The sequence below is a fragment of the Sturnira hondurensis genome, unplaced genomic scaffold (assembly GCF_014824575.4).
Source record: "Sturnira hondurensis isolate 20B ecotype Veracruz unplaced genomic scaffold, ASM1482457v3 Scaffold0022908, whole genome shotgun sequence".
In the NCBI taxonomy this organism is placed as follows: domain Eukaryota; kingdom Metazoa; phylum Chordata; class Mammalia; order Chiroptera; family Phyllostomidae; genus Sturnira; species Sturnira hondurensis.
The window spans coordinates 2,327,138-2,339,928 of record NW_028095539.1 but is presented as its reverse complement, the minus strand read 5'-3'; the positions used below and the strand labels follow the sequence as shown (position 1 = coordinate 2,339,928).

General features: G+C 42.7%; 1 protein-coding gene across 8 annotated transcripts in view; it reads left to right on the top strand.

The window, feature by feature from the left end:
• MAPKAP1 (MAPK associated protein 1) overlaps window positions 1-12,791 on the top strand; it is a 211,292-nt gene that overhangs the window by 81,813 nt on the left and 116,688 nt on the right. For all 8 annotated transcript variants that reach the window (XM_037036875.1, XM_037036876.1, XM_037036877.1 and 5 more), the window contains one exon: window positions 10,326-10,498. In XM_037036875.1, the coding sequence (XP_036892770.1) occupies window positions 10,326-10,498 (173 nt within the window). The remainder of the gene's footprint in view (window positions 1-10,325; window positions 10,499-12,791) is intronic.

Here is a 12,791-nt window from a genome sequence, read left to right as displayed (position 1 = left end):
TTGAGGCTATTACTCAAACTTCATTTGATAACAGTTACATTGTTTCAACCAATAGCTCTAGGCATTTTGTATTTTTTCAAAGTGGAAGAAGACTGCTGAGTATCAAAATGTAGAGGATTGTCCTGGCTGGTGTGGCTCAGTGGGTGAGTGCTGGCCTGCGAACCAAAGGATCTGTGTGGTTCGATTCCCAGTCAGGGCACATGCCTGGGTTGCAGGCCAGGTTCCCAGTATGTGGCACTCAGGAGGCAACTACGCATTGATGTTTCTCTCCTTCTTTCTCCCTCCCTTCCCCTCTCTAAAAATAAATAAATAAAATATTTTTTAAAAAACGTGGAGAATTTATTCTAAAGAGAGAAAACCTTACCCGAGAGCAACAATTTCCTGTCTTATTTTGTTCCAGGACTATAGATTTACATTTACCATAGATGTTATAGAAAGAATAATTAATGAGAATCACTAGCATAAGAAAGACCAATGGAAATGGTATTTTCTAGGCTGTGTTTTACTCTTGAAAGGATTATATGGTTTCGGCTGGTTCCATGGTGCTTAGTTCCTGTTTTGTTTGAGGGCCTCATCTACATAAAGGGATGTCTGGGAGTTGAGGTGGATTAGTTCCAATTTCCTGAGGGCTAGAGTGTAAAGTCTGCCTAGAGGGTATATGTATAGGGTTGGCCAAAAGGTCCATTATGTTCTTTTCATAAACTAAAAGACTCATTTTTCCATTTTCACCAATAACTTTATTGATTCAGGTATTTTGAGTATGTTGGTTCTCTCCTATTATTGGCTTCTTAGTGGGTAGAGGCCAGGGTGCTGCCACACACCCTCCAGTGCATGAGACGGCCCCACAGGAGAAAGTGATCTGGCCAAAATGACGTAGTGCCACGGCACTTCAAGAGCCACTTTGACACATGGATCAGTCACGGCATCTTCTTCATAAACTGCCCAAATCCTTTTTTGCATTTAAGTTGCATTTTTACTCTTCTTGAAATGATAAGCATAAAAATAGAAAATGTTGCATATCTTCTTCCATCTTCAGTATTAAATGGGCTGCACAAAAGTTCACCAATATTGATCTATTTTTTTAATTGCATGCTGGTACGACAGCTGTCACAATACAGTCTAACAAAATTCTTTCAGAGACAAGTTAAAGACAACTAAGCACTACTGGAGCCATCCTATAGAAAGAATGTAACACACTTTTTGGCCAACCCGATACTTCAATGGAAGGAAACCATGTTAGACATCAGAACTGTCTGCCTAAAGATGGAAGCAAAAGGTTTACTTCAGTGGGCGGCAGGAGTGCGTTAGTGGAGAGATGTGGAGAGGTCTATGGGACAGCCATTTGGGGCAAGCACGTTAAAGGGGATGGCCCTTAAAATTTCCTGCAGTTTTCAGTCTAAAAATGGTAATATGCAAAGTAGGAAAAAGTAGGGGAGAAAAAAGGAAACCTGTTAAACAATTTTTATGTATTTATTTTTAGAGAGAGGGAATGGGAGGCAGAAACATCCATCAGTTGCCTCTTATATGTACCCCCACTGGGGACAGAACCCGAAACCCAGGCATGCGCCCTGACCGGGAATCGAACCTGAGACCTTTTGCTTTGTGGGATGACGCCCAACCAACTGAGCCACACTGGTCAGGGCGCCACTAGCATTTCTTAAATATTCACTGTGGACTCGTGATAAAAATGCTTTACATGCATTATTTCACTGAATCCTTTAAAAACTCTGTAAGGCGGTACTTTTGTAATCCACTATTTCTGTTGGGAATAATGACTCAGAAATTAAATAAAATTGTCTAAGGACACACAAGTAAGTGGCATTGCTAAGAACTGAACCCAGGTCTTTCTGATTCTATGCCTTAGACTTTTCACCACCACACTGTACTACCTCACTTGCTCCTGTCATAATAGGTACCTGGAGGTACCCAGATTGCAACTTGACCTTGCTAAAGAGTGAGTGACAGTTGCTGTTCTTAATAGTAAAAGCTTAATGGAACCAAGGTTGGTGATTCTGAGGAAATTAATGAGATTTTGTCAACTTTATTTTAAACTTAACTTGTCAGAGAATACTGTGTCCAGTGACAAACTGTAGAAATGTTTTGACAAATTAACTTGACTACAGGTGCAAGATCAGGGAAATGTTAATTTAATAACCTTTAGTGTTCCAGATTTATTGAGGGTTAAGATAGCACTACAAAGTCAAGGCCCTAGCTCTGAATGGATGTCGTAGAATTTTATACAAAATCTATTGAGGGACAGAGGCAGAGGCAGAACTCTGGAAGTTCAGTGCTACCATTTTGAATGTAAAAAAGTGAGATTTTTCTCCAAGCCCATAAGGCTAGCATTTATTGAGAGCAAAATGATACAATCTGGTATTTGGATTTTTTTCCTCCCCATGTAGATTCTCTTTGTTTCTGATAGTCTGTTAAACCTGGCTTAGACCAGAGTTAGGCCAGGTGTTGTTTGAAATCACTCCAATCAAATTAAATTCCTTATTCTCTTCAGAGTAGTCTAGATACCATGTTATTAAAGACTCGTCATTGGTGGAATCCAGGCCATTGGTACCTTTCCTCCCGGGTACTGGCAGAGTAGAACTGCAGTCATTCATTTAAGAGAGTTTCACTTTTGAAAACTACAGATAACCTTTTATCAATTTCCATCATTACATTGTCTGGATACACTGATTTATTTATTTCTGCATTAAAATTACATATAATGATCTGCTTGTGCAGTTGTGACTAGTGAAATAATGTTGCCTGCTTTTTGTCTCTTTAATTGCAGAAGCCAAGCTGTCTGTCCTTTGTGTTGCTTCCCCTTGACAGAGAAATCGAACACTTAGCAACACTTGCAAGGTCTGATGCTCAGTGTATTCCTGACAAACCTCCGTGTGAAGTAGGGCTCTAACTGTGCCCGCTGTTCTTAGGGCTTAATTTAGCTAGCGCACTTCTCAGGGCTGTTTCTCGAGTCACGATTATTCTGAACTGAATACCATTTATTATTTTTCCTGCTTCCCCTGTTTAGGAAACTATCAGTTGCATAATTTTGAATTTAACTTTAATAATAAGCATCACAGTGCATATCATTTTAATTAATGGGATCAGATAGGGAAAAAATCTGGTATAGACGTAATATTTTACCTCATCATGTTAAAATTCTTCAGATTTCGCCCTGGCTGGTGTGGCTCAGTTGGCTGGAGTGTTGTCCCAAAACGGAAAGGTTGCAGGTTTGATTCCCGGTCAGGGCACCGGCCTGAGTTGTGGTTTTGGTCCCTGGTCCAGGAGGGTCTGGAAGACAGCCAGTCCATGTTTCTCTCTCGCATCAGTGTTTCTCATGTCAGTGTTTTCCTCTCTCCCTTCTGCTCTCTCTAAAAGCAATAAAAAAAATGTCCCCAGGCAAGGATTAAAAACATCTGCGTATTTTAATTCTGTATGTACATATTCATGTTCTAGATATTAGAAGTTATTTAAATTTTAAGTTTTTATCTTTTTTGAGCTAATTATTAATTGTATGACCTATGGTTTTTAATATTGATATTTCATGATTGATGTAAAGACAGTTTTCAAAAGGGTAAATTCTTCTGCAGTATATGTGACAAGCCATAAAGCATTCACACTCTTTGACTCCATAATCTACTCTTAGGAAAATGTGCACAAACATTATATAAGGATGTTTATGAGAATATTATTCATAATAGTGAAATACTAGAAACTGTACATATTTAACAACTGGAGAATAGGTTGATAGTGTCACTACATGCTATTACATAATGCAGGTGTTTCAAATCATATTTAAAAGAATATTATTCAGTCTATTGATACGTACATTTTTTAAATCAGTGACTGTGTATCAGGCACTTTATATACATTTTAATTCCTTTTCCCAGCAAGGAAGTGGTGGTTTTGAGAGGTGTAATTGGGTGCCCAACATCTAAGGTGTAGCAGCTAAAGAAGTGGCAGAACCTGGATTCGGACCTGACTCTGGCTGACCCCAAATATGTGCTCTTAATTATTACTCGGTGTACTTTAGCCATGATATATCTGGGGCCAGATTTTTTAAAAAGATTGTATTTCTTTAGAGAGGGTAAGGGAGGGAGAAAGAGAGGGAAAGAAACATCAGTGTGTGGTTATCTCTCGTGCGCCCCCTACTGGGGACCTGGCCAGCAACCCAGGCAGGTGCCCTGACTGGGAATCAACCTGGCAACACTTTGGTTCACAGGCCTGCACTCAGTCCACTGAGCCACACCAGCCAGGGGAGATTGTGAAGGGTATTAATTGCCATGTTGAGGAGTCAGAATGCTAACTCTGGGGAAGCCATCATATATTTCTGAGTGTTGGTGACTGGTATGGTCAGTAATTTGAGAAAAATCATATTGATAGCACTAAGGCATTTGAACAGAGGTGAAATTTTAGAAGCAGGGAGGTAGCAGGAAGACTGCCCCAGTGGTCTCAGAGGTTATGAAGCTCCGGTCAGGGCAGTGGCAGTGAGGAGAAAGATTTGAGGGACATTTTAGAGGCATTTGGATGCAGATGAGACCAAAAGAGTGCCAGGGTAGGTGGGGAAAGCCTTACTGAGTTGGAACATTGACAGAGACAAGCCATGAAGAAGAAAATCGGTCTCGGACATGTTGAGTTTAAGATTTGGCTGCATTTGCAGAGCCATCAAGTCACCGAGAGGCCATGTGATATGAACTCTGGAGTCTAGCTGGTCTTCAGGAATTGCATTCGTGTTGAGGAATAGTTTTTCCTCCAAAACCTGAATTTGGGGCATTCCCTGATGAGTGGCTACTGCTGGAGGGTGTTGTCCAAATCCAAATTTGTCAGCTTTTTGTGAGTTTATTACTTTTTATTTTCTTTGATAAAAATTACTTAATCTGCTATAGGAAGGTGGCTGAATGAACTTATTTTTTTCCACAGCTCCTGGCACATAGCGTATCCTTCCTAACCCTTGCTGGACGCCTTACATAGACTACGCTTTCAGAATTGACCTTCTCTTTCTCTTACCCAACACTTTTAAGCCCTCTGATAATTTTTTAACCCTTCTTTTTTGTTCATAATTATAATATTTACTATTTTGTTTCTAAGTATAAAAGTAATACATTTTCATTATAGACAGTGCAAAAAATACAAAGCAGAAAATTTAAATCTCTCAATCCTGTGTCTTAGAACTGTTCAGTTTTTGCGTACTAGTATAGTAGGTATTCAAATACAGTAAGCATCTTTCCTTGGGTTAATTAATGGGTCTATTGGATGGAAGGGCAATTTTTTTGGAGGGGGGGTCATTCACTGACCCACCTTTAGTCCGTGTGGGCTTCCGGGCTCACATGGCAGCCTGCCCCTCTCGAAGTTCCTTATTACACTGTATGATGCAGACCTTCAGCATATGGTGAATTTGATGAGGGTGAACTTTGTGTCTCACTTGACTTTGGCTTCAGAGCCTGTCGGTTGAATACATGAGTGAGTGAGAAAGCTGGTGCCAAACCAGTTTTCTCTCTCCACGTTGGCCCCTCGTGCTCGAACTATGCCTCTGTCTCCCTAATCCCATTTTACAGAAACATAAATTGCTATGCATTGAAATGGTATGATATCATCTTTATTTATTGCTAGTTGCTTTTTGATAGTTCGATGTTGGGTCTCTGGAATACTGCTTGTCTTGATGTGTGATGAATACTTTTAATCCTTTGGTCACCTTATTTTTTAATAACTTAATTGCTTTCTATTATGTTGATGGGTTGTTTTATGTTTTAGATGAATCCCTAAATATTGCAACACAGGGACTATTAGACAGAGCCAACTGCCACCACCTTGCACTTTTCAAAAGAGGCTCCTTATTAAAAATACATAATTTCAGTGTTTGTGCAAAGCACTTGTTCCTGTCATCAGTGCCTCAGGATGGAATTAGAAGTCTAAAAAGATACAGTGCTTTATTCATTTACTAAGTATCTACCGTATTGATTCTCATAGTTTTCCCCACACTTGCTATCTCACTTTGATATAAAGAGGATAAATGGATTCATAGGAGTATCATTTCTTAACAATGGTGCCCTTACTCAGCCTAAAATAGCACAGTTCTCTGGCGTCCCAATCTCCACCAGCTCTTCTTGGCCGGCTCCTCAGAGCTGACTCTTTCTATAGGAGGCTGCTTCAGGCAACAATTTGGTTTGTTGTGAGAAGAGGGGGGAGATGATTTCCAAGCCCTTGAAAGTGGGAATCGATTTCATTTAGAATAACTTCAGGGAAAGAAGGCATTGATGTGGAAAGTAGGGGCTTTGGAGTCAAACAGACATGCATTTGAGTTCTACCTTTTCTGCCTTGGTTATGGGTGTAGCCTTACAAGCCTTAGTTTTCTTATCTACCATGTGAGGGTAATGATAGAACCTACCTCCTATAGTGATTGTGAGAATTAAATGAGATGTTAGGCCAACATTTAGCAGAATCTGTTGAACAGTGGCTGTAAATGCCAGTTCTTGTTATTCTTGTTATAATAATAACTGTTTTTATTAGGGCTCCTGTAGCACCCATCTTTGGTCTCATGTGACCATGTAATAGGTGTGAGTCGTGGACATGGGTCTGACTTTACAGCTTACGCCCTTTCTAGCATACATTGCTGCCCTTTCTGCCCTGCATTTCTAAACCACTTTATGGTTTGTGAAGCACATTCACATTTGCCATCTCATTGAATCTTCCTGTTTTAAGATACTGTGATTCCTATAATCCCCCAGCTCTAGTTCTTGAGAAGGAGGAGAGGGGATAACAGAAAGGGAAGGAAGAGCGGTGACAAGTGACTGGGCTGGGGTTGAAGAGGAGGCTGAGGAGGGTGGCGAAAGGGCCCAGAAACCCCTCGGAAAGCTCACCCTTGTTTCAGTTTTAACCCTTTAACTGCCTAGCAAGGTCAAACACTTGCTGTTTAGAGCTGTCTTTGAGATGGAGCAAGAGCATTATGTAGGAGAATTTTTAATTATTTGCTTTATAGCATAGAGACAAAACTCAGTAAAAAAATTAATGGATCTAATATTATACATTCTGGGTTATAAGAGATGTGGAATTTCTCTTAAAATGTTAAACTGATATCACGTATTTCCTTACCTTAATTCTGATTTTTTTTGCCCTAGAATAATAAAGTTATAGTGTTAAAGATGGAGCCACTTCATTTTCCAAGTCCCTCCATTTCCATCCACCACTAGGGAACAGACCCACAGAGGAAGGGCAGGAGGGGTGAATAGAGGAAACTAGCAGTTGTTGAGGCCCTACCTTGCATCCTGGTATATTAAAGTTATTTATGCATTCATTTTGTAGTTCGGTAGATTTTTTTGGAGAGTCTTCTGCGCACCAGGCACAGTGCTACCCGTTGTGTGCAGCTGCTAGTGGAAATCGTGCTCTTTCACAGGATCTCAAGGAAAGCCTCCCAGGGACCCACACATACGGGAGGTTGTGGTGTGGTACAGTGTATTCTGCCCCCGGCTTCTAATGTGCCATGTCCATCTGTCCTGACATGGAAAAGGTCTGGACTTATCTGTATCAAGGTCAAAACCATGGCCAGTGTCCAGAGATTCTGTGCCATTGTTCTGGCATCAGCAGTGTCGGTCCCGGTCCAGGTTCCCGGCTGCGATCCATTGCTGTGTTGCCATACCCTGGCTCCTGCTTGGAGCCTGTGTTTGGAGTCTGCATGGCTTGGGAAGGGCCAGGTGCTTTTTCAAAATAACAAATCAACTTCCTAAGCTTTCACAGGCTTGCACTGGGTCTGGCCTTTTCACCAAACCCTTCTTCCCCAGGCTAGAGTGACAGGCCTCTGTGGTCACCATCTTGACTCCTATTGCGTGTGTGCTTACCTCCCCTTTTTTATCATTCTACTCCATCTCCTTCCCATCTGTAACTTCCAAGGGAAGCAAGTAGGCTTATGTTCCTAGTTTATCATGTTTAATAATATCTGATTCTCTTTGCCCCCTTCCTTTATTAATAACTAGCTAACTACCTACACTAACACCCTCCTGGAGCTCAGAGGCTAGTGGGGAAGGCACTCACTAAAGACATGTATAAATAAACACATAATATGGAAATTATTAAATACAATGAAAAAAATAAACATAATGTGTGGCAATAACTGTAGACAGGGATTCTTTTCATAGGATTATCAGTGAAGGTTTCTGTGAGCCTTCTGTGGAGGTTCATCTGAGCCTTGAAGGAGAATAATAACGAAAGTGATAATCCTCATAAGAGTCCTTTTATAGATAGGTTCTATCATTATCATCATTCTACATATGAAGAAATGGAGGAACAGAGAGATTAAGTAACCTGCCCAAGACCACATTAGAAGATGCAAAAATCATGAGAAAGGACCTACTAGACATAGTGAGTGGCACCTGCTATGGCCTTGAAAGTGGGAGGAGCAGGCGGGCTACATACACACACATTCAGGGCACTTGGAGAAGGACAGTGCGGCTCAAGCCTGATGAGCAGGTGGTGCGATGGCGGTGGGTGGTGGTGGAGGGGTAGGCAGCAGTCAGATCACAGTGGGGAGACTGGCCTTCAAAGAGATGAGTGATGCCCCAGTGCAGTACGGTCGGAGGTGAGGGAGACAAGGTGGTTAGTCAATTTAACCACCAGGTAAGTTTATAAATTTCGTAAGGGGAGGTTAACAGAGATCCTGTAGGAAAAGTTCTTATTTTCTTAACAAAAAATAATACTTCTCACCTTTTGGCAGTTAGATGGGTGAAGGGCAGGAACTGAAGGTCCAGGGGTATCATGGGACGCTTGAGAGAGAAGCCAGAGGGTGCAGTAGGGGTCCTGGGTGGGGTGCAGGTTACATCAGGCATGTGATAGGCTTGCTGTACAATGTTGAGTATCTGTTTGAGGTTTTCATCATAAATTTAAAGTACAATCAACCTGTATAGTTACATGATTTTTCTCCAGTGATGTTCACTTGGGGAATGCAGAGGGCTGGCTTCATCCAAGATTGGTGTTCTGCCAGCTGAGTCCAATGGAGGGAGAGAGTGTTAATGCTGTATTTGCAAAGGACTGATCATTATAATGGGTCGCGTAATCTGGAGGGTGGTGTTAGGAAGTGAGGGGGACTGATAGATAATTAAAAGGTGGTGGGTAATTAGATTGTAGGTGGAAGAATTTGAGGGCCTACCCGAACAAATGAGGTGAAAGTATATTAAAGTGTATTCAGTGGATGGATATTCTGAGATTTTAGAGTCGGTGCAGACCTCTGATACCCCCACCGTGACCGAGGTGGAGCGGATGGAAAGGTCCTGGGGATGACGTGGTCTAGGTATGGAGACACTTGGGTATTGGACAGCTTATTCTATTAGAGGAAACTGTTAAGACTGATCACAAGAGGGGTGGGGGGAGAAGACTATGAGGAGAGAGCTCAGTCAAGGCTTTAGTGGGTGGAAGGTTGGTGGATGACAGAAACAAATGAGGAAGGGAGAGGATGACTTGGGTCTCAAAAGAACAGGGATTTTCCTCAAGAAAGGAGAATACTTTGGAAGTCATGGGGACAAGAATACCTACCTACTCCACCTCCTGGCCATGAGGATTTAGAGTGAAAAAGAAAAAAGCAAAATAGTCTTCTAGTCAGCAGAAGCAGCAAGTCCTTCACGACCAGCAGGTTTCAACTAAGGCAGAGGTGGAGGGAATGTTTTTTCAGAAGAAGTAGTGATTTATGGAAGCTTGCTGATTAGTGCTGGAGTTCGAGAGGGGAGTGGGAGGTTGGGGAGGGGGAAGTGTGGTGAGTGTGGGGGAGGGATTATCCGTGAGGTGTGATGGTTAGGGCAGAAATGGAAGAGCAGGTGAGATGCAGATGATGGAAGTAAACAGATACATTTGAGATGGGATCAGCCCCCCACAGGCTCTGAGAAGGCAGGCCCTTTGTTCGGTCTTCTTCAGAGAATGCAGCAGCTTCCCCTGCAGCTTTTCCCAGGGTCTCAAGAAGTGAGATGGCGATTTTCAGGGAGAGAGGCTGATGCCAAGGTCTAATGGTGACTTTTCCAAGGTCACACTGAATAAGTAGCAGAGCAGGTCTCCTGCCACTAGACATCAGGCCTGCCCACCACTCTCATTTGTTTTAATTGTAGTGCTCATTTACCTTACTGCTGGCAGAACTGCATCCATTAGGAAATGAAATGTAAAGAAAAAAATCCCTTAAAACTAGACAGTGTTTCCCCTTTGGGACCTTCCCAGGCTCGTAAGCAGGTCTGTGCAGAATGGATGAGAAATGGCTGTGCTGCGTACGGGCCCTGGACAGCAGTCATCATGGCCCAGTAGGGTCTGCACAGCCATGACTGTGTGCTTTGTTTACCCTCATGCGTGTGTTCTGTCCACAGGGTCATGTAGGCACAACAGCCACCAAGAAGATTGATGTCTACCTCCCCCTACACTCGAGCCAGGACAGACTGCTGCCAATGACTGTGGTGACAATGGCCAGCGCCAGGGTACAGGACCTGATCGGGCTCATCTGTTGGCAGTACACAAGCGAAGGACGGGAGCCAAAGCTCAAGTAATCCTTCCTCTTTCTGGCTGCTCTGGTTTCTGGCTGTCTGCTGGCCACCCGTGCTGCACTCTGGGTGCAGCCGGCCTTTCTAGGCATTGGCCTGAGAACCAAATAGCCACGCTGATCCAGGTCGGGTTGCTCACCAGATCTTGGGCCTGTGTGGCTCAGGCTTATCTCAGAGAATCTGCTTGTAAATAAACCGATTAGTTTGTAAATCCAGACACGAGGAAATGCATTTTAGCAGTTTCTAAAACTGTTCAGGAGGCTTGCTGATAAAAGTGGCAGGGGAGTTAGTGGGAGGGAACTAATGTTTATTGAGTACCTACCATGAGTCGGGCACCACGCTGGGCATTTTGTACCTGGTTTCTCGTTGAATTCTCCTAGCTCCCTATGAGGTAAGCTTTATGATCCTCATTCTGCATAGAATTGTCACTTGCTGCAGTTACACCAGTGGGAGATGGCGGAGTCAGGATTTGATTCCTGGTCTGTTCAGTGCCGAGGTTTTTGCATTATTTTCTTTGGTCTGAATTAGTTTTCTTTGTTGCCAGTCAGTCTCTCAATCACTAGACTCTATTCCCCATTAAACAACTATTTGAAAAGTGTAGTGTTTGGAAGTAGAGTCTCTGTGCTGGTACATAACTTGAACTTGAAAGCGCTTTGCTGCATTGATTCTCCCTACTTGAATCTCATGTCTGACAGGCATCCTCCTCTAGTTTTAGGTGTTCCTCTCAGCCAGAGCATCTGGGAATCAGCGAACTGTGCGATGCCTTCGTTTTGGAAATGCTTTCTCAGGCAGACCTTCTCTTCCCACATTTGCAGGGTTAGAATGGTCTGGTCCACTGTCAGTCATTTGGTTTTCTTTTTTTCTTTTAAATACATTATATTTGCACTTAAAGTTATTCTTTCAGGTTCTTATTGACATTGCCCTTTACTTTGACTGAATGAAGTATGGATATAAAGATAATCTTTATTGCTCCCATGGCAATTGAAAGCCTTTTTAACCAAGATACCACCTAGGCTCAGAAAAGGGTCAGCAACAGCTCTGCTCAAGGCTGAGCTATGGTTGTCCCTTTTCAGCATGAAGTGGAAATAGGAAAACAGGAAAGGGGGCCACAGTGCTAGCAACTTTATCTATGTTGTCAGAGTTAATCCTTAGAACATTGCTCAGTACAGAACCGAAGCTAAGAGAGGCAAAGGAACTTACCCAGGCTTACACAGCTAGGCAGAGACAGGAGTGCACTGGGGCACACCTTACAGACGAGGAAACTGAAGCTCGGAGAGGCTAAGTAACTTCCCTACATCACGCAGTAAGTGACAGAACGGGTATTTAAACCCTGGGACCTCTGACCCTAGCTCTTCGCTGTTGCTTTATGCTCTCTACTATAGGTGACATAAAAATAGTCTTTAAATCCGTGCTTGCTGCAGGCACTGTGCTAAATCTGGAAATACAGGTGTGAAACAGGCAGTTCATGCCATCGAGGAGCTTACTGTCTAAGGTAAATAGGTGATGATAATACTGTACAATCCAGTCTATTGGCAAGTAATATAGGTTCTCTGAGAAGATCTGACCCCATACTTGGTGGTGAGAGTGGAGTCATAAAAAGCAGTCTTAAGTGACATCTAAATGGAAACATGAATGAGGAGTAAGAAAATGTGATGCAGCTCTGACTGGTGTGGCTCAGTGGGTTGGGCATCATCCCACAAACCAGAAGATCACGGGTTCAATTCCTGGTCAGGGTGCACGTTTGGGTTGTAGGCCATGTTCCCAATTGGGGCATGCAAGAGGCAGCCAATAGATGTTTCTCTCCCCTTTTTCTCCCTCCCTTCCCCTCTTTCTAAAAATAAACAAAAACATACATCTTTTAATGTGATGCAGGGGGTCGAGAGGGTTTTCCAAACAGAGGGACAACATCACTTCTGTTATGATGGCCCTTCAAATTCATGCTTTAAATTGTATATTCGGCTCCAAATACATAAAGATCGTAAAAGAAATATGTTCTTGACATAGTTGTTCTTCATAACAAGATAAACATCCTGGTGGGCCAGAAAGAGAACCAAGTACAGAAGTAGGCGGAGCGTGCCGGGAGTAGATTCTTTTAGGGTGTTACTGCGAACATGCTGTGAATGAGTTTTCCCAATATGTGAAAAACAGATTTTTCTCAGGCTTCAAGGCAGCTCGGCAGGGCCTGCAGTGGTCAGAGACCTGGCCATCATTTCTAGGTGGGGACAGTCTCACCCGTCTATCTGTGTGCTGTACACGGACTGTTATTTTCTAAGTCTACCGTGATGTCAGAAACAC